At 34.6% G+C, this 23,649-nt stretch overlaps 1 protein-coding gene across 1 annotated transcript; it reads right to left on the bottom strand.

The window, feature by feature from the left end:
* Positions 1-13,062: 13,062 nt before the first annotated feature.
* On the bottom strand, positions 13,063-20,719 carry LOC145682391 (uncharacterized). Its single transcript, XM_081753992.1, has 2 exons — positions 17,332-20,719; positions 13,063-14,497 (listed from the first exon to the last, which is right to left on the bottom strand). The coding sequence occupies exons 1-2, from the start codon at positions 19,446-19,448 to the stop codon at positions 14,440-14,442; spliced, it is 2,175 nt and encodes a 724-aa protein (XP_081610118.1). The 5' UTR covers positions 19,449-20,719; the 3' UTR covers positions 13,063-14,439.
* Between the last annotated feature and the right edge of the window lie 2,930 nt (positions 20,720-23,649).

The following is a 23,649-nucleotide window of genomic DNA, read 5'->3' as shown; positions in this document are numbered from 1 at the left end:
AGCGCACCAATTTAGGTTAAATGAATAATTAACATTATTAAAGTGTTTTAAATAACAGTGACGACTAGTTTAAACATTTATAATAATAATAATAATAATAATAATAATAATAATAATAATAATAATAATCCATGAATATTTCAACTCTTTGGAGCCCCCACTTCGTGTGAAGCACAGTGACACATTATTGTGGATCGCCAAGCTTCTTCCCCCCACCATTTTCAAACGATTTCGCACCCTGCTGTGAATGGAAGGAGTATGTTACGTCCAGCAACAATAAACAGAAAGTGTTTTAGATAAGGCAAGGAGGCAGCATAAATAAGAAATCGAAGTGTAAATAATCACCCGAGGACGTAAGATCAGTTTGCAAATCAACATATTTAGCAATTTCGATTTCAAAGGTTTTGTATAAATTTGTACGGTAGTACGTCCTTCTGGTTACTGGGAAGATATTTAGAAAATAATGTGGATTTTAATAACTTCAAACAATTGCCACGTAAATTGCACTGGTATGAAATGATTATCCGAAGATATAAGAACTTCATTACTAACGCTTGAATTAATTTTTATGAAAGACAGCTTTACGAAAAAGTAGAAAGGTCATTTGAGAATCTCATAGATACCGCATGAAAATTCTATCAGAAATTTCAATGCAAACTCTAGATGAGAGGAAATTTTGATACCGATTATAGGGAGGGGATGATAGGAGAACAGTAGAAAGAAATGCAGAGATCTTATGAAACGCTTGCAGGGACATGGGTTTAGAAGTAAATGCAGAAAAAACTAAATACATGGAAGTGCGTAGGGACCGTAATACGGCAAATAAAGTGGATGCGTTATAATATTAAATAATACTTTTGATAAAGTGGATACTTTCAAATATTTAGGATCAATATTAAGGGACGAAAATCATATTCACGAAGGAATTAAATGTCGATTAAAAGCAGGGAATTCGTGTTACTATTTGGTTCAAAATCTCTTCTTGTCGCGAATTCTGTCGAAGAATTTGAAGATTAAAATATATAAAACGATAATCATGCCTGTTGTTCTATATGGTTGCGAAACATGGTCGCTTACTCTGAGGGAAGAACATAGACTGAAAGTATTTGAGAACAAGATCCTGAGACGAATATTCGAACCAGAGAGGAACGGGAATGGGGAATGGCGGAAACTTCATGACGAGGAACAAAATAAGTTATACGGTTTACCCAACATTGTTAGGGTCGTCAAGTCTAGGAGGCTTAGGTGGGCAGGTCATGTAGCTAGGATGGAAGGAAGTAGAAACGCTTTCAAAGTTTTGACTGGAAGACCCATCGGAAAACGACCTTTAGGAAGACCTAGGCGCAGATGGGAGGACAACATTAAGATGGATCTCGCAGAATACAAAGTAGAAATTTTATCCAATTAGCTAAAGATAGAAGTCAGTGTAGAGCTTTTGTGAACGCGGCATTGAACCTCCGGGTTCCATAGGCCATAGAGTTAGTTAGTTAGTTAGTTAGAAGTGTGCCTAAGGAAAGTAATGAGAATGACGTAAGAATTGTCCAGGAAACTTTGCAACATCCAGGAAATTTATTGTAAAGAGCACAAAATTTTCACCTCATGACGTTCATAAATATACTTGTACCTTGAGGGATGGAAAATACTATAACACCAATGTGATAATCTTTTAGTTGATAGAGGAATACAATTTTGCATACTTAATATTCATTTCTTTAGAGGAGCTGGTTGTGACACTAATCAATACCTAGTGTCAGGGATAGTAAAGAGGAATATGAGTTTTGAATAAAGAAAATATTCAACATTAGAAAACGGAGAAATTGAATTTAAAGAAATTAGAGGAGAGTCAGGCGAGAGGGGAGACCAGATTAAAATGTCGAACAGACTCTTAGTTTTGAAAGGTTTGCAATGCAATATTAATAAAAGTACTTGGATTGAAATTAGGAATAGCATTAAAATTTCAGCAAATGTAAATTGCGGATACGAGAAAATACATAGTAGCAAACCATAATAAGACCAGGAATGCACTAAACTAACAGAGAAGATAGCACAAGTAAAACTGTCTTGGCTACGAGATTCCAATGATACAACTACACGAAATTTCGTTTACATCATATGGATCTCCGAAAAATTTTACAACAAACACGATTTTTGAAAATAGTATACAAATATTTGTATTGTATACTATTTGTAAAGATAAAAAATAGTGTAAACATATTTGTTTTAACGTATTCGTTCATTCATATTTCTCATGAAGGCTTATGTTTTCTTTGTTCAACAAGCAATGTAAAGCAGGAGACATTGCTTAATATATATAAGAATCATTACTTGGCTTTGTATTCTAAGAAACAATCTACAAATGGATCTATGGCGCATCCAAATAAAATCAGTCTCTTTATGATCTTGCCTCCAAAGCGACATGTGCATTAGAGTTACTACTTAGAGTATAAAAAAGAATCTAAAAGCTTCATAAATTAGTAAATATTGACTAAGGTATAGCATTAACAGTATCTATATATCTCATTGTGTTATAGCCTCTGATCTGCTAATACATCACGTTTTTAGTAAATATGGCTTTATCAAATACTGATCACTACATTGTGTTATGTACATTCAGTGTAATATTACGCTAAGCACTCTATGGGGTTATTTTCCGATTATTTATCTTTTGTACAAAGCATAGCTTTCAAATCTAATGGACGTTTTCTTCTACAACGTAAATAACAATCTTATCTCCGTGGTCATGCTATTTGCCAAGTGTTGTTTCCTTAAAATGCCTTGATGTAACTAACAATACAAGTCACAGTACGGTAACTGGCAAACACCACTCTTCTTGTACGTGTTAGTAAGTAGAACGATCCATTTATCTTTTATTTTATTGTCTAGTATGTATATATGAATTTAATTTTAGATTTATATACTTTAGTTACATTTAAAACTAAACCAATCTTTCTTATCAGCTATAAAAAAGTTGGAAGAGGTCGCCCAAGAAAATGCTAATAATTCCAATATTGCTGTTGCTGACACTATCATAAGAAATCACAAAGAAAACTGATATTCTTTGCCTGAGAAGTGTTACTTTTAAATATGACCTGTGACAATATAAACAATCATCTAAAGGTATATAGTTATTTGTTTCTATGGAATATCAAAGATGTCGTATTTTCTATTTTTTAATAATCACTCAATTTTATCAACAACATTAAAAAGTTAGTTACTGAATTCTCTATATCTGCGCGCGTGTGTGTGTTTGTGTGTGTGTGTGTGTGTGTGTCCATCTTTTATTTGCAATTTTTCAATTTTGAGCCCTCCATTCGATATAGCATCAAACACTAAAACTAACTAACTAACTAACTCTATGGCCTATGGAACCCGGAGGTTCAGTGCCGCGTTCACAAAAGCTCTCCATTGACTTCTATCCTTAGCTAATTGCATCCAGTTTCTACTTTGTATTCCTATCTCTGCGAAATCCATCTTAATATTATCCTCCCATCTGCGCCTAGGTCTTCCTAATGGTCGTTTTCCTATGGGTCTTCCAGTCAAGACTTTGAAAGCGCTTCTACTTTCTCCCATTCTAGCTACATGACCTGCCCACCTAAGCCTCCTAGACTTGACGACCCTAACAATGTTGGGTAAACCGTATAAACTATGTAGTTCCTCGTTATGAAGTTTCCGCCATTCCCCATTCTCGTTCCTCTTGGGTCCGAATATTCTTCTCAGGATCCTGTTCTCAAACACTTTCAGTCTATGTTCTTCCCTCAAAGTAAGCAACCATGTTTCACAACCATACAGAACAACAGGCATGATTATCGTTTTATATATTTTAACCTTCAAATTCCTCGACAGAATTCGCGACGACAAGAGATTTTGAATCGAATAGTAACACGAATTCCCTGCTTTCAGTCGACATTAATTTCTTCGTGAATATGATTTTCGTCTCTTAATATTGATCCTAAATATTTGAAAGTATCCACTTTATCAAAAGCATTATTTAATATTTTAACGCCTCCACAATTTGCCGTATTACGGTCCCGACGCACTTCCATCTATTTAGTTTTCTCTGCATTTACTTCTAAACCAATGTCCCTGCAAGCGTTTAATAAGATCTCTGCATTTATTTCTACTGTTCTCCTATCATCCCCTATTAAATTTACATCATCAGCATATGCCATAACCTGGTGAATACCGTTCAACTCTAGGCTCTGGTTGCTATCTTTGATTTTCCTTATGGCGTATTCCAGCACAAAGTTAAATAATAATGGCAACAACGCATCTCCTTGTTTCAGGCCATTTTCGACGTGGAAGCTCGTGGACAAAAATTTTCCTACCCGGACTTTACTTTGGGATTCACTTAAACATATCTTAATTAATCTGATTAGCTTTCTCGGTATTCCGAGTTCTGTAAGAACGTTGTATAATGTTTCTCTCCTAACCGAGTCGTAAGCCTTTCTAAAATCAATAAATAGTTGATGTACCAGGGTATTGTATTCCCACTTCTTTCGAGTATTTGGCGAATGGTAAATATTTGGTCGATAGTTGATCGATTTCGTCTAAATCCGCACTGATAATCTCCAACAATTTTATCTGCCTATGGGGTCAATCTTGCTAACAGAATATTTGAAAGGATTTTATAGGATGTTGACAGAAGAGAAATGCCTCGATAATTATTACAGTCATTTTTGTCGCCTTTCTTGTGAATTGGGACAATGATTGATTCTTTCCACTCTTGTGGCAATTCTTCCTTGTTCCAGATAAGGATAATGAGTTTGTGTATCTTGTTCCACAGTTTTTCGCCTCCAGCTAAAATTAACTCAGCCGGAATTTCATCTACACCCGGAGATTTGTGTTTCTTCAATTTCTTTATAGCTGCTTCCACTTCTATTCGATTGGGTTCTGGAATATGCGGGTCTGCGGTGTGTATCTCCTTTTCTCCACGCACATTAGTTTTTTGGCTGCGTGTTCAGCAAATCGTCAAAGAAATCTTTCCATTTATTTAAGAGGCTATCCGTATCGGTGAGAACTGTTCGGTCAGATATCTTTCATATATAAGCACGAGGTTGATAGCCTTTCTTAAATTCGCTGATCCCCTTATACATGTCCCGAATATTTTTATTTTTACTATTATCTTCAAGTTCCTTAATTTTAGCTTTCAAAAAATCCCGTTTCTTTGTTCTAAAAGTTTTGGAAGTTTCCCGCCTGATATCTGCGAAATTTTGTGTAGTTGTTTCATTCGGATTTTGTAGCCACCGTAATTTTGCCTATTTTCTCTTCTCTACTAGTTTAATGCATTCTTGGTCGAACCATGGTTTGTTCCTACGTATTTCCGCATGTCCCAATTTTTCTATTGCTGAACTTTTAATGCTATCTCTAATTTCAATCCAAGTATCCTCAACACTAGTGCACTCCGAGTCTTCTAAAACCGCGAATCTATTCGAAACTTCAATCTGGTATTCCTCTCTTACTTGGCTCTCTTCTAATTTCTTTAAATTAAATCTCTCCGTTTTTGGACATTGAATATTACCTTTATTCAACGATAATCTCTCCCGTATTATCGCTACTACCAGGTAGTGATCAGCGTCAGAATCAGCCCCTCTAAAAGACCGGATGTCAATTAGAGCATCAAACACTATTTCAGAAAATAATGGAAGTTTTCGCATCACTCTCACCGTTCCAGAGATATTGGCCAAAAAATGTCCGGTTTCCAGAGATTTAAGGACACATATCTCGGGAACCATAAATTATAGAGTGATATGTTGGTGTTAATCAATACCGAAGAGAATGGGTGAATATTTTAGTACACAGGAAAACATCTTTGTATTTAAATTGCCAAATATCAATGTAAAAAAAAATACCCTTCATTTTGTGAGTTGATTTATATTTCCTTAGATTAAATTACAACATTTCATGTTCTTTTTACAAATTTCAGTAAATTTATAATAAAATAATGATATTTTTAATGATAAAAATGTAATTTTACACCATTTCATAATAATAATTTTACTTGATAAGTGTAAATTGATTTACACAGAGGTTTAACAAACAAATTGCCATTTTTAAATTTATCTAGGATTTTTTTTACGGTGTACCAAATATTAATGGGTGGTCGCTGTCCAAGTATCCAGTGGTTTGGCCAATGGTCACTAGTTAATATCGGGACCAAAATGTTGATCATGCTCTTAGGTATTGATTAACACAAATATAATCTCTCTATGACTTATCATTCCTGATATATTAGTCCAAAAATGGTTCCTATGTCGGGAGATTTAAGAAGCCATATCTCGGGAACCGTAAGTCATAGAGAGATCATATTGATGCTGATCAATACCTAAGAGAATGGTGGTGGCCGATATGATCTATTTGGACCAGATATTAGACAAAAAAGTTCGAATTTTGAGAGATTTAAGGAGCCATATCTCTGAAACCATAAGGCATAGAGAGATAATATTCTTCGAATTCTTGCGAGAAACAGAAGAAGGTGCGGATAAAAGAATTCACTTTTACATATAGAGACAATCAAATTTATCCTTCCCTTTCCATCTCTCCATTCTTTTTAAGTAAGTTTTGGCAATCTCTTCGAGCATTCTCAACTGGTTAATATTATAATTTATTTCGTTTAATTTCAGGAACACAAGATTGTACGCTAAAGGCTTTATTCCGTTTCATATTCACATTATTGTTGTTATAAAGCATACCCTCTATTTGAATTACTGCCGATCTTTTAATATCGGCATTGTAGATCTGTTGCTGCTAATAAATTATTTTTATTTAGCTACTTAATGGTGTGGTAAATTTCATTTTTACTTTCAAAATTATTAAAAACTACTAATTTACCTATTTTTCATTTTAAGAACTATCATTAACTCATGACAATCTTTTTAGTATTCCTGCAGGGTGATGGTTTAAACATTTGAGGTATGAAGGAAGGAAATGCTTTTGAACGTTTGGAAATACCTGCTTTGAAAAAAATATTTCTCGTATACACTAAGAATTGTTCATTAAAATAATAAAGCGTTATTTATTAAATTTTGATTTGATTTAGTTTAACGTCCCATGGTTACGCCTGCTAGGTTAAAGGATACGTGGACCTACTGATTATAGTGGATTGCGAACCACTTTGGTCCTTGAACTAAACCCCCACGGGAAACGAACCCGGGACCACGCCAACCAAAGTCAAGCGTGCTAGTCACTAGACCAAGCGGAGGTTCTGTTATTTATTAAATTTAGAGATTATGCGCCTCCAGTACATAGTCTAGTGTGACTTATCCATAACTATCTGTACAGCTTACAGATTGACAATGAAAAATTAAATAATCACAAAAGTGTTTACAATATTCATTAGGCTTCTCACTACGCAACTTATCCTACTTTCATCTGCCTTAGAATGGTTATTTTGTCCTATGATCAACATGCGGCTAACCTTAGAAGGAAAAATCTTCTGGGCTATATTGTCTGCCAGAGCAATAGATTTTTCTTGAACATAGTGCTCTCAGAATTTAAACATCGATTTCTATTTTAGTCATGAGTGAAGGAAAGCTATGTTTATTCCAAATGGGTATTCAAGATCCTGATTGTTGTTTGTCCGAATGTCATACAAACAAATCTATATATGTTCAGAGATACGGAAAGACTAACCAGAATACAAAATAAAAAAAAGTGATGAGAGTTGTAGGAAAGAAAAAATATAAATGTCAAGTCTTACAAGAAAGAAAAGTTATGTTGTAAATAAAAGAGAAGATTGTGTCTAAAGTGTCTATTACATTCGATTTCTTCCGAATACACAACTCATAAATCTAATGTGATTCCTAAGTCTGTCATTGGACAAAGCTATCCTCACGTTTGACAATTTTATATGATGTAACTCTTCTTGAAAAACTTTTAGCTTCTGATTCAGTTAGAGAACATATAAAATTCCATTTGGCTAATATGCTATTTCGAAACATTCTTAAACTACAATCAAGCGCAACAAGATATATACCTTTCAAATGTAATGATTTACGTGCGCTGTAAAAATCAGTTGTAATATTACCAACATTTTTGAAATTATATTGGCCATGACATTAAAGGTCTTCTATGTAAGTTCCCATGTTTTTCCTGGAACTGTTTCCTAACTCCGTGTTAGTCATTGTATGTAAGTGGGCGAATTTAGTTTATTTCTATAGAAGTTGCCATGTAGTGTGTAACTTGGATTCATAATCCAGAATCTATTTTTTCTCACATTGATTCTTCTAACTATGCAAAAACATTAAACTGGAATCTGAAGTAATATGTTAGCTTCTGTCGCAAATTCTTTAAGCGCGACTCCTGTTGTACGCATTCATTTTAGACCTTTAATAAATGGCCATGTCTAATCAATTGGAACAATATACTGCAGGAATTAGACCACCTCGGTGCAATATTTATCGAGATATAAATCCGTTACTGAGCACACTTGTTATTTTTTCACTTGGAAAACAAATGTACCACTTATTTTTTTGGAAGCTGTTGTCGAAATAACTGCGAGTTTTCTCAATCGGGATTTCTCTATCACCATACCACACAGCTCACTGACTAAAGCCAACTTGTAATGAATTCTTTGCAACCCAATATAACTTAATCTGCTGACATTTTCCGGCCTGACTGTAAAATCTTGACAGCTTGCTCAGAGGTTAGCACATCTTGGTGACACGATTGCTACAATTGTTCATGATATAAATCTCCATGTTTGTCAAAGGACAGTTTGACTTTTATCCAAGAACTCTATTCAAATATTGTAAACATTCTTTAGGGTATATCATACAACACTGACAACTTAATCATAAATTACACCATAGTAATATGTTTTATCGTCTCATCGGATTTCTTAGAATCGGCCACATTCGAAGTAATGATAAGCAAATGCAAGACCAGAACCGAGAATCGGGTGGTCTTGGTCTTGGTCTTGCTTCCAAGAGTCTTGCAAGTCCTGCTTTTCAGAAATCTTATGTTGTTCATAGATAAATTTTACCCTGGGCATAAGGAATAATAAATTCTACAATGAATCAAAGGTAACAGAAATACAATGCATGTTTCCCAATATAATATAGTATAATCATGTAATCATGTAATAATTATGATGACAGTGTACAACATAAGCGATGACCTTTCAATGGGTGTTCACCCTTCACTCCTTATGAGATAAATCACAACGTTTTGTTATCTTTTTATATTTTTTAACAAAATTACTCCACTGGTTCCGAAACTGGGGAGAATACCCCTGAGGCGCGTGAAAGAAAATCAAGACGCCACAGATTACTGAGATATCATGAATTGCAAAATTATTTTTACATTGTAAAGGCGTCATGTTTTATTCTTTTTAACCACGATTAGCTAATCTTAGTATTGAACAAACTTTCAATTAAATATTGAGGTTTTGTATTACTGATTCCAAAATGTACTTTATAGGACAGACATATGGATATTCAGCAAAAGCGATGAAAAAGTGGAGACTTTCAAAACGTGGGCATGTAGAAAACAGAAGAAGGTGTTAGAAATAGCAGCAGCAAGAGAGAAAATAAGAACTTTAGATATAATTAAAATGAGGAAGTGGAACTGGTTGGGATATTCGCTCAGGAGGAACTGTATTATGATGGACGTGCCGACTATATCCATATGGTGGAAGGAAAGAGAGGGGGGACGAAGGGGACTGTAGTTGAAGGAAGGTATTAAAACTACGTCAAGGAAGGAAAATTGCTACGTCAAGACGAAGAGACTAGCTGAGGACCATCGTACTTCGAAGCTTCCCAGTTGCAGCAAGTGATCTGTCAATAATAGGAGAATAGCTATCATGATGATGATGATATATTTAGCAATATTGTCCTGAAATGAGAAAAATAAAATAATAATGATTATAATCACACGTGTTAATATTTTAGAACAATTTAAAACTAAAAACGACTCAACTGTCTGTGTCTTTTGTGTAAACTCAATTTATATAAATACTTTTGACCTATTTGAAATAAAAAATAATGGGATCGAACTCAAAGTTATTTGAAGTAACTGTATAAAATCACTCTCACTTGTGAATATGGATTATTAATTGTTGTATAATGTTATATCGCTCAATCCTCGATGTGCCGTATGTCTAAGGAGGTTAAAAGTTGTATTGATAAACAATTATTCAACGTATAAGAATCCGCCCATGAAAAGAAACTTGCGAGCACATGCACTAAGTTTTTGTTAATGTCATGGAAATGTTATTTAGATATTAATTTTATGAGCGCATATTAAAAATTTCCAATCGATTTTGTGTCTCGGAGTCAAGTCCATACCCATGTAGTCGGCACCTATAGTGTACGGAATTACTGATGTTCAATAATACATTTCTCTTTAGTTTTGGAAGAACATCACTAGTTCATTTTGAATTGAAATGAAATATATAGTTTAATGTCCTACGTTTATGTACCGAGGTTAAGGGAGACGGTGATGATAAGAAATGAATGAAATGGTGGAATGAAGAAAGTAGGAGAGAACAGGAAAACCCGAGAAAACCCAAGCACACGATGGTTGTTCACCAAAAAAACTCGCATGGTCCAAGCTGGGATCGAATCAGGGACCACATGCACCAGAAGTGAATGCTCTTCTACTGAGCCGGTACTTGTGCAATACTTGCACAAAAGTCTTCGTCTTGCAGGTACGGTCTTGGTCTTGGTCTTGGTCTTGCATCGCGATTCCTGGGTTTGGTCTTGCATGCAAGCCTCTTGCTAAAACTGCAAGACCAAGACTCTTGCGCTCATCACTAGTCCGAAGGTAGTAAGACTTCCTGGCACCGATTTTCGGCTCTGAACGCATCCGGTTCTAGAAGTTCCGGTTCCAGAACCGGGTTTTCGCATAAAGGTCTGGAACCGGTCCCTGAGATCCGGTTCCGGAACCGATTCTGGAATACAGTATGTACGATATTATCTCGTAAGGAGGAACTTGTGAATGTAATTGAACAGGATTTTTTGTGTCTAAGCTAAACTGATTTTATTTTTTCCAAGCGAGTTCTAAAACAAATTATGTAATACAAAATCACTACTGAACATAAAGAGCTCAGATTCATTCCAGCTTTCACTACTCAAGTCACTTTTACCTTTACTATGTGTATTTATGTATTTCCGATGAAAAGTTTCCACAATAATATATCTACACACAATTTCAATTCGCTGCAAATTCTAAGTAGATTGCAATGCAAAGGCAAAATTACAGCTACAGAAAAAAACTAGCCATTTTTGTTTTCACTCTGGACTAAACTTCCAGATGTGCACCCAACAAATATTTTTCATATTTGGTCTAGGAATTAATTCGTGCGGTTGGTACGCACACATTGAAGCTGTAGTACAAACACAAAATACATAAATACCTTAAGAAAAATATTGTCCATCGCTAGCCACCACTTTCGCCCATCTGTCAGGCAATGTACGGATTCCGTGGCGAAAGAAGTCCTCATCCTTGGAAGCGATCCAGTCAGAGACCCATGTTTCGATATCTTCTGAAGAAGTAAACCGCTGTCCAATCAAATCGTTGTTCATGCAATCGAACAAGTAGTAGTCCGAAGGAGCAACGTCTGGTGAATACGGTGGGTGGGGTAAAACTTCCCATCCGACATTTTCTAAATAGGTTTTGACCGGTTTTGCGACATGTGGGCGAGCGTTATCATGTTGAACAATAAGTTTATCATGTCTGTTCTCCCATTCTGGTCGTGTTCTGGCCAGAGCTTGCTTTAAACGCATTAATTGTCGTCGATAACGTTCTCCATTCATAGTTTCACCCGGTTGCAGCAGCTCATAGTACACCACACCTTTCATATCCCACCATTTGCACAGCATAACCTTTGCACAGTGAATATCTCGTTTTGGTTGTGATGGACCTGGTTCACCTGGTTTCACCAAGGCCTTTTTTCGTTTAGGGTTCTCGTAATGGATCGATCCACTTCTCATCACCCGTAATAATTCGATGCAGAAACCCCTTTCTGCTCTGTCGTTGAAGCAGCAATTCGCAAATGGTTTTTCGTCTTTCAACGTCTCTGTCTTTCAATTCATGTGGAACCCAATGTGACATCTTTTGAATCATTCCCATGGCTTTCAAGCGTTTGGAGACTGTTGTTTGATCAACGCCTAATGCTGCTGCAAGTTGTTCCTGCGTTTGACAGGAATCCTGCTCGAGCAATGCTGTCAATTCTTCGTCTTGAATTTTTTTTGGCTGTCCAGCTCGCTCTTGGTCTGCCAAGCCGAAATCACCACTTCTAAACCGTGCAAACCACTTCTGACACGTTCGCTCAGCTAGAGCGTGGTCACCATACACTTCCACCAAAATACGATGACTTTCAGTCGCACTTTTCTGTATGTTAAAGTAATGCAGCAGGACACCCCGCAAAAACACTTTATCAGGCACAAATTGCGCCATGTTCACTTAACTACAAACTGGTGTTGTTGACGCTTTAATCCACTGCCCTATACTACGAACGATACGCGATGACAGGGGTTTGCAACACATGTGTGGAAACACGGAACTGTGGGACGCTCCGTTCGTTGCGCCATCTCTTGTCATCCCGCACGAATTAATTCCTAGACCAAATACATGAACGTACCTATTCACAAATATGTATATCTAAAAAATGTAAAAACTTTCTGACACAAAATTCACCTTCTCCTGGTTGCTTTGCTATGTTCTTCCACATCACTTCACACACGTTGAGTGACACTATTCAAAAGAAATTTTAAAATGTCATTAGTCGAATGAGAACAATGCTGAAATAAAATAGAAAACACTGGTGTAATGTCACTGGTGAACGGATAATAGGTGATTATGCATTGCAATAGTACTTCAAATATTAGTAATTAATATGCATGATGTCATGTTAGATGTGAAAAAACTGGCATGTTGTAACGTAGCCTGAGTGGAGTTAAGTTTTCTCCGCAAAGATTAACGCCATTGGACATGTACTGTTTGAGTACATACACATAATTGATTTTAAATATGATAAAAAGAAAATAAACTTTTAAATCTGAGTTACTATACTCCAAATATGAAATAATGTAATTTCAAAATTAGTAATGAAAATCAAGGAATTTAAATTGACTGATTTTTTTAATGAACAAAATAACAAAATATTAGGTTTTACATCAAAACGACTAATTTCTGGAATAATCATGAGACTAAGTATTTTGAACATGAAATTCAACACTTACCAAAATTGCTGGCTCTAGAAATTACTTCCATAGCGAATTTTTAATTCTTGTACAATGCATTTAACGTTATCATTCCAAAAAGTAATTATGGAGCACTAGACCCACTTTAAAGGCTATTAATTGGGTTGCTAAACACACTTGAATGGGACTAAATTTCTTGAACTTTACCGTAACCACTATAAAGGTGATAATTTGAGTATAATTTTACCACTCAAAACTTCAATGTGACAAATATCATTAAGCCATTCACAAAATGTAACACACACTCGTAAATGTAAAGGTAGTCGTTCCCATAACATAGATAAATTAATTATTTGAATGAAGTAGCCAAAATAGTCTTCATTATAATCTTAGTTCTAATTCCGGCAACCAAGCACTTTAACTTATCGATTGATAAACTTTTCAGAATATATTTGTTACAGCTTATATCAATTTAAGAATAATTTTTGTTTCACCTTGTCACTATAAACTGCATATATATCTTAAGAACTTTCCACTAAGATCAATTTCTATAACACTTGAATTTACGAGTATTTGACTGTGTCCAGTTCTCGATCGTTGTCGTAATTATGAGCCTACTCTATACCCGCGCACAACCTTCAGGTTCTAGTACTCGTTATTCCCGTTATAAACTCAATGGCGCTGTTTACCATTTTAACCGACTATCATTTTTTTTTCTATTTAATGAAACTGTTACACACACTCACCAGTATAGCAAAAAAAAAATATTCATATTTTTTTTTCCTAATTATGAATGTATATTTTCAAGTCCAATGTCGAAAACAAAATTTAATAATATAATTATCTATACCCAAACACCGACTACAAAATAATAATAACCAAAAATAAAGCCCAATAAATCAATTAAATACCAACTACAAGTCCTACGTCTAAATGTCGAAAATAGTCTACAGTCAAAGTTCCAAGTACTAAATACATTCATAAACAAACATCTAATAGAAATTTAAAAAAAATAATGATTAAATTAATATCGAACATACAAATAATTTAAATATAACTCACTAACCAAATATTATAGTAATATAATGTACATAACAAAATAGCAAATTCTAAACACTTACTTCTCTGCTTTACAAATTCAAATAATCATGGATACAATCGTAATGGAACAATATGAATTACCACAGTAAATGATAATGTGAAAAGAACATCCAATCTTCCAATTCATGCCATTCCTTTCAATCAGATTCTTCCACAATAAAAACCATTTGACTTGAGCGATGTCTAACCAGTAGACTTACAATAGCTCTTTCTGGAAGGGATCAACACCCCTTTTACAAAAGTATGTTCCAGGCCTGGAATTATAAAATCATATTAGAACAACTTAAAACAACAAACATACTATACACTATCATACCATGAGTAACCAAACCAAAAATGAAATATACAATGATTAATGGAAATTCACTATGCTCCATCACAAGTGAAAGACAAAACTGTTATACTATAAACTTCTATCCGATCAAAATGCCATAATTTAACCTTGGCTCCCTAAACCTTTTTGTCATAGAAACGTGCACTTTCCTAATATCATTATCATCTTCGACTGCTTTGACCTGAACACAATTTGAATTTAAGAACTTGACTATGACGTATGGTCCCAGCCACCTATAGCATAAGCTTTTTGTAACTTTATCAGCTAGCGAGGACTGAAATTGTGACTTAATAAGAATCTTATCCCCAACGCTATAAGAGGTTCCAACTCTATTCTTATCATAAAGTCTCTTTCTACGCTGCCAAGCTAACTCCATGTTATGTAAAGTGTTTTTCCAAATGTCAGGATTCCTCTTTCTAATATCTGTACAATCAATATTCCAACGTATATCTAATGGATCACACACGTTGTAAGTATACACTATATCCATTGGACTATGTTTAAGTTCCGTATGAATTGCAGAATTTAATGAGAATTCAATCTCATGTATCCCTTTATCCCACAACTGTTGCTTTGTAGCAAAATATGATTTCAAACTGTCTTTCACCGATCTTATATATCTTTCACTTAAATTGCTAGCACTGTGGTAAGGGGAGATTCGAATATCTCTGATCCCGTTACTAAATAGAAAATCCTGAAATCTAGCTGAGACAAATACACTATGGTTATCATGACTTAAAGCGTGGGGAAATCCGTGTCTGCACATTAATTTATATAATTTATTTATAAGTACCTGGCTAGATAAGGTCCGAAACGGTTCCAGATACATAAATTTAGAAAAAGAATCCACCACTATCAAACAATAGCGCCCAGAACTTGAATTCACCATTGGTCCTATTACATCACACGCCCAATTACTATTTACAAATGTTTCACACGTTGAACTTAATTGCCCCATAACCTTTTCATTATTACTTTTACTTTTCTGACATTGCACGCAAGAGGTTACGTAATCTTTAATTTCGGAAATCATCCCATCCCATGAATAACGGGCTGCAATTTTAGCTATAGTCCGAGAAGCCCCTAAATGCGATCCCGGCAAAATATATGAATGATAGAATTCTATAATATTTTTTGATAGACTCTTAGGGAGACAAATTTTATAAGGATTATGGATTGCTCGAGTTTTCTTACATAAAATCCCTTTTACTATTTTATACCCGGGAATATCTTCTTTATTATTTAATCTTTCAATAATACTCTTTAATTCAGGATCTATTTTCTGATGTTCCGCTATAGATAATTGAGCATAAGGCATATTCCAAATGTTAACTAAAAATAAATTTATCACCTCTTCATCCAAAGAAGGATCTTCAATAAATTCTTCAAAATCATTCGTATTATGCAAACGTGACAGAAAATCAGCAGGAACATTCAAATTTGATGGAACAGATTTTACTGTAAAATTAAATTCAAATAACCTGTACAATAAACTCCCATACCGCTTAATGCGTCTCAAATTACGTAAAGCATATGCTAATCCCAAGTGATCAACTTGTAATTCAAAAGGAGCGTGTAAATAAACACGAAACCGTTCCATGCATTCAACAGCTGCTAACAATTCCAAAAGAAAAATCGGCTTATTCATGTCATATTTACGCAATTTTCGACTAAAGAACGATATTGGTACTAGGTTGCCTTCCTTATCATACTGTGACAATGTTCCTCCTAGAGAACGCATTGATGAATCTGAGGTAACTACAAACTTACTATTTAAATCTGGTAATTTAAGCACAACATAACTCTCAAACATTTCTTTTAATTTATTTAAAGACTCTTGTTGTTCGCTACCCCAACAAAAAGGAACCTTTGGAGACCTTAGCCGAGAAATAGGTTCTATTATTTCTTAAAAATTAGGTATATACTTACTGTAGTACTGTGCAAAAGAACATAGAGAAATAATTCCACGTCTACTTTTTGGAGCTGGTAGTTTACGGATAACCTCTAATCTAGACGGATCCATATAAATGTTTCCATCCTCTATGATATGTCCTAAGAACGAGATTTTCTTTTGAAAAAAGGAACATTTATTCAAGGATAAAGTCAAACCATTTTCAGCTAATTTCTTTAACACAGCTTCTAAAGTTTTTTTTATGTGTTTCTATATCAGGAGATTTTATCACAAGATCGTCAAAATACCACGTGACACCCTGTTCTTTCATTGAATAAAATATGTCTGTCAACACCTTACTCAACACAAAAGATCCTGAAGCTAATCCAAATGGGATATATCGAAATTCAAAAAGTCCTCTATGAGTTAGAAAGGCTGTATATTTGTAAGAATCTGTATTCAATTTAAGGGTATAATATGCTTTCTTTATATCTAACCTCGACATCACTACTCCATCTGAGAGTTCTGCAAGAACATCCTCAATTCTAGGCGTATACTGAGGATTTAAGATTAAATTACGATTGAGATCAATATAATTAATTACAAGCCGTTTGGAACCATCCTTGTTTCCCACTAGGAAACAAGGAGAGGAATAATCACTAGTACTAGGCTGAATTATATTATTTGCTAATAACTCATCTAGAATAACATCAAGTTGTTTTTGAGCAACCCTTGACATAGGATAAGCTTTATGCTTAATAGGTGTATAATCTTTTAACAAAATAGTATGCTCGAAATTTTTAACTTCACCAACAACATTATTAAATACAACATTATAATTTTTAACTAAACCATCTACATACCGTTGTAATGAAGGATCCAGTTCTAAAAGTTGAGGATCTATGTGGACTGAAGGTTTCCTTGAATCCTTATTAATGGTCTGGTACAATAAAGATGATGATGACACCTTAGCAGAATGGCTGGCAACACTGCTATTCCCGGAACGCCGTCCCACTTCAGTAACATCACTTCCAACAAACGCTCTTGAATGGAAGTCTCTATGGTCACAATTTGGATTTCCATTAAACGGATTGGCTACAACATCTCGTAGAAACATCTTTGTCGAGTTATACTGTGTATCACTGCTATATGGTAATTTATTAACGTCCTCATTATCCGTATTATTGAGATTAATTTCACTAGAAAAAGGCAATGACGTATTATAACGTAAAGGCACCACACTATGCTCCAAATCCAATTTTAAAATATTATCATTTAAATCAATAGTGGCTTTAATAGCTTTTAGTTCGTTAACTCCGATAATGAAAACAGGTTGCAAGTTAGAAACCAAATAAAACTTGAGTTTATAAACCTGACGTCGGAAGCGTAATGGAATATAAACAGCACTGTCTAGTTTTATTTTCTTTTGATCCACTCCCACACCACTGAAATAATCAGTTAAGATTCGCACAGGAAATTTCTGTTTCGAGTTCCATTGCAGGAATCGTTCCTTGTTTATTAAAGATACTGTACTACAAGAGTCCAAACCACCAATAAGATTTTCCCCCAAAATATACGCAGACACAAAGGTAGCAACCAAATTATTACGATCACTTGAACAAATTTTTACTGATGTCTGTCTGTCAATTTTATTTCCCATAATCTTATTATCTTCACCAATACGAGAACGAACCAAGGTTCTCTGCCCACTATCACCAGAAGGTGAGCCCTGTTCACCCACTGCCATTCCTTTACTCACTGATTGTTTATCATTTTTAACAAAGTTTTTCTGTGCTGACTTTTCCGTAGTATATTGAGTAAATTGCTTACTATGCTGTTGAGATAAAAGTTTCTTATTTAATATCTGTTGTTTACGAATCTCACATTTTGCAACTGGATGAGGGCCACTACACTCATAACACCTTAGAGTAGATTTATAAGGTTTACTCTTTAAACATCTATTAGCAGTCTCACTTTGCACTAATGCCGAATAAATACGTACATTCTTTTGATGGAGTTCAAATTGCTTGACCATGTCTATTAATTCCGCAAGAGAGTTCGGGTAGGAATAACCAAAAACCTTATAAACAACTTCGGGATTTAGTCCGGCCATTAAAATGTCTTTTACTGCACTGTCATTTAAATGTCCATAACAAATTGTATAACTATCCACGACCTTGTTGACAAATTCCACTGCATTCTCATATGGCCTTTGCAAGCAATTCACAAATGAATCGAGAATGAATTTACGTCCTATAGGGGTCACTAACTTGTTAAATAAGAACGAGGCAATTTTTAACCAATCATGTGAAAAAGTAAAAATATTCAACAATTCGCTATGGAAGTTACCTACGGCCTTCCCTATAGCTGCCATAAGAATACTTTCTTTAGGAAAGATGTTTAATTTAGCTATTTTATAAACTGACAACAAAAACTGAAATAATATACTGTCATCCTGACCATCACAAATAGGTATTTGTTTACAGAAATTAGTAAAGCTGTCCACAGCAATGTCTACAGTTACTTTATCAAAATTTGTATTAAAAGGCATAAATGAATGTACTACTCGTGAATCACCAGGCACAATTCTTTCTGGTTTAAAAGCAAAAGAACGAACACTTTCGTTTTCTTCTTCTTTCGCCTTCAAAACAGCTGATTCACACGCGACTCTGAATGGGTTGTTATCAGCAAGGCAATCTAAAGAACTTCCGTGAACAGCCTTGGGCTCTGCGTTCACACACACTCTATCAACAAACACCTGCTCCGTATCGCTATCGCTGCTAAGTAAACAACTGGTATCATCACGTTCTGTTTGTAAGAGAGGACTAAACATATCGCCAAAAGACGATAGAGACTGTTCGTCTACCTGTGAATTAGAAGTATCCATATTCCTCTGCACAAAAATTCCATGCGAACCATTAGAAAAACCATTCAATATTAACTGACCTGGATAAGATAATTCTGAATGCTCGGACTCCATTATAAACAACAGTTGCACAAAAGCCAAGCAACTATATACTCTAAAACCGGTCTACGACGAACGGCTATGGCTTTCGTTAATGTACTATCTCGACTTTCATACATCAACTTAGCCTCATGAATTATCAACAATATTTTAACTGTGCTGATTAAATAAGAATTCAGAAAGAAGGTAAGAACGATCGAAATATTTTATAGTAATATACAGTGTGCACAACTAAAGATAACAGCAACTTGTACAGTGCACACACCTATACATAATTACGACAACGATTTTGTGTAACGTAGCCTGAGTGGAGTTAAGTTTTCTCCGCAAAGATTAACGCCATTGGACATGTACTGTTTGAGTACATACACATAATTGATTTTAAATATGATAAAAAGAAAATAAACTTTTAAATCTGAGTTACTATACTCCAAATATGAAATAATGTAATTTCAAAATTAGTAATGAAAATCAAGGAATTTAAATTGACTGATTTTTTTAATGAACAAAATAACAAAATATTAGGTTTTACATCAAAACGACTAATTTCTGGAATAATCATGAGACTAAGTATTTTGAACATGAAATTCAACACTTACCAAAATTGCTGGCTCTAGAAATTACTTCCATAGCGAATTTTTAATTCTTGTACAATGCATTTAACGTTATCATTCCAAAAAGTAATTATGGAGCACTAGACCCACTTTAAAGGCTATTAATTGGGTTGCTAAACACACTTGAATGGGACTAAATTTCTTGAACTTTACCGTAACCACTATAAAGGTGATAATTTGAGTATAATTTTACCACTCAAAACTTCAATGTGACAAATATCATTAAGCCATTCACAAAATGTAACACACACTCGTAAATGTAAAGGTAGTCGTTCCCATAACATAGATAAATTAATTATTTGAATGAAGTAGCCAAAATAGTCTTCATTATAATCTTAGTTCTAATTCCGGCAACCAAGCACTTTAACTTATCGATTGATAAACTTTTCAGAATATATTTGTTACAGCTTATATCAATTTAAGAATAATTTTTGTTTCACCTTGTCACTATAAACTGCATATATATCTTAAGAACTTTCCACTAAGATCAATTTCTATAACACTTGAATTTACGAGTATTTGACTGTGTCCAGTTCTCGATCGTTGTCGTAATTATGAGCCTACTCTATACCCGCGCACAACCTTCAGGTTCTAGTACTCGTTATTCCCGTTATAAACTCAATGGCGCTGTTTACCATTTTAACCGACTATCATTTTTTTTTTTCTATTTAATGAAACTGTTACAATGTGCACACATAAAATGTTGTTAATTACGAATGGTCGGAAACGCTTTTCGGCTCTAAATGCATCCGGTTCTAGGTGTGCAACCGGTTCTGAAACTGGATCCCCAAGAACTGATTTCTCAGGGAACCGGTTCCGGCGGAACCGGAACTTTGTGACCATCCATAGTAATAATGCCTAAACCTTACTTCTGTAGTGACTGCATTGAAAGGTTCTTAGAAGAATTTGAGTACTCTTCATATTGGATGTGTCACTCTTACGAGGAACCAAACAATAATAAAACAACCTGCTATTATCCTAGTATATTTTTTGATATACGGTACTTAAATAATGAGTGAATTTACTCCAGGAGAGTAAAAGTAAAAACCCATTACATCGACAACAAATACATTTTAACGGCATAGACATTTTTATTTCTCGGTAGTTTCCAAAATTACGCATTAAGATTTATACTAACGCATACCACTTTATTCATATCAATAAGATCTTGTAATCCTATTGTTATAACTCTTTGGAGAACACTCATATACGGAAGAGGATTTCTTAGATTTAGTGTGCACCAAGACAAAATTATTGGTGTTGGAATGCTGCGAACTTTGTCGCTCACAATTTTCTATGTGTGTGTGTGTGGCTGCCCACCTACTCCTCTCTCGTGCGACCAAATACGGACAAAGATTTCAACTCTGCTTAATTTTCTTCTCCCCACCTTCGAAAGCTGAATTGCAGAGCTAAAGGCAGCAGCGAACGATATGCAAAAATGTGCATATTTTATATTAATGACCAATTATTAATATTGTCACGTATTTAAATATGGTTAATGTGGTTTCAATAGTCCAATAAGTACTGTACTCAATCATCTCTTATTAGTGAAGCAGTTAGCTTAAAACTTATTTTTTTTGTGGGAATTATCTTTCGTTCCCATAATGTAGACATGCACCTTCATTGCGAGAGAAGTGGATAGCAAAGACTGGACGCTGAGACTGAGATGCTAGCCACGAACGAAGATGGATCATTTTGTATTGCTCCGCACTTGACTGTTACTCATTTTACAATTATAGTGAAGTGAACTTATTATAAATAGTGAAATTCGTATAGCAAATAGAGAATGAAATACTTCATTTTATTTCCCAGTTAATTCTATGTATGTTGTAAAAATAGTGACTTGAAAATTATCAATGTAACATGAAATTTACGTCATCACTAGTTACTTAATATAAAGAATGACATACCAAAAGTTTTTGATGTTAGAATACACCGAAAGTTCCATCTGCCCATCAAATAGTGCAACAAAGATGAAATACAGCAATTTCCGCTAATTAAAACCGATGATGGAACCAGTATGTGGGAGGAGTATAAGGATTTCAACAATCTGTGGATAAATTTCTCAACTCCAGTGAACAGTGATTACGCCTACGTATGCAATGACTTGACTTTCGTTACCGTAAATACGTGCGCCGAAAGATCGATATTCGGTCGTCGCGTAATACGGGGTCACATTATTACAATTTGAAAAGTATTTTAGTGCTTGTAAAATGTAAAGTGCCATAATAATTATATAGTTTGAAATATACGTATCAAATATATATTTTGGCTGTGTTAATTGATATGCAAGTGACATAAAAGTGTGCATGCTATACAGATATTTTGTGTCAGAGGATAAGTATTGTGCATGTATCTGTTTCAATATGTTTGCAGTTTCAGTAGTGCAACAGGTTGGTGTTTTTTTTTTTTTTTTTTTTTTTTTTTGTGGAATACATGGAAAAGAAATACATATCGCACCCAACATTCCCAGAACACTGACCGTACACTGGGTACCACGAATGAAACAATCAGCTGATTCAGCTGAGGTGGATGCAGGTAATAATCTCGAACACGATATATATATCAAAAGTCTATGGTTCGAATCCTGAGTATCACCAGTTTTGTTCTCAGTTGGTTAATGTTTACTTGTGCGTTGGTATCATTTAGTCCAAGAGTCTGTTTTCTTGCATGAATTAGTACAAAGACATTCAGGGATCAAACCCGATAACATTAAATCAACGGTAGCCCATAGGAAACGAACCCAAATACACTCTTATAATCTATCGATTAATCTAGGTTTTATCTTTGGACATTTTCCCATACACAGACACACACACACGTACATACATACATACATACATACATATATATATATATATATATATATATATATATATATATATATGTATGATTATGAAACTAAATATCATGGGAAGCTTTGTGGCAACCACCGTAAAGCCTAGAGTGTATATATATATATATATATATATATATATATATATATATATATATATATATATATATATATATATATACCATACATTTTAGTTGTTAACAAGGGACACTTAATATACACGATGCGTTGAATATGTTTTAGGACAACCATGAAGTAATATACTTAACGATAGAAGAAAAATATTACAACGTTCGTTTCCTTCATACACATTTTTTCATTACTCACACTTAGGGAACCAGTCGTAGAGGTTCTGAAACGCACTAGGAAATTTCTTTGCTGAAATGCTTTCCAGTAAATCTCACAGTCACGTAAATTGGTTCGAAATCCTCCAAACAATCCCCTTTGACAGGAGATTTGAGCTTAAGGAAGAGCATTAAATCTACATCATTGTGTGCGTTTCAGTCGTAATTTTACTGATTTTGTCACAAACCTTGATTGTATCCCATTATCTCAGCACTAACAACCAATAAAAATACACTAAAACGTATAAAGAAAAATAACGAATAATGGATACGACGGCGGTGCTAAGCAGCATTTCAGTTCTGGTCATTTCTCGGCCGTTCAATGGCCTCTAATATCGCTAGGTACTACATTTTCTGGTAGACTCGTTACTTATTGAATGTATGTGTATTGTAATGAGAAATATGTAGCACTATCTCGTAAC

The sequence above is a fragment of the Thermobia domestica genome, chromosome 3, assembly GCF_964235325.1.
Source record: "Thermobia domestica chromosome 3, izTheDome1.hap1.1, whole genome shotgun sequence".
In the NCBI taxonomy this organism is placed as follows: domain Eukaryota; kingdom Metazoa; phylum Arthropoda; class Insecta; order Zygentoma; family Lepismatidae; genus Thermobia; species Thermobia domestica.
The sequence above is the reverse complement of the archived record's forward strand: the minus strand, read 5'-3'. Positions and strand labels throughout refer to the sequence as shown.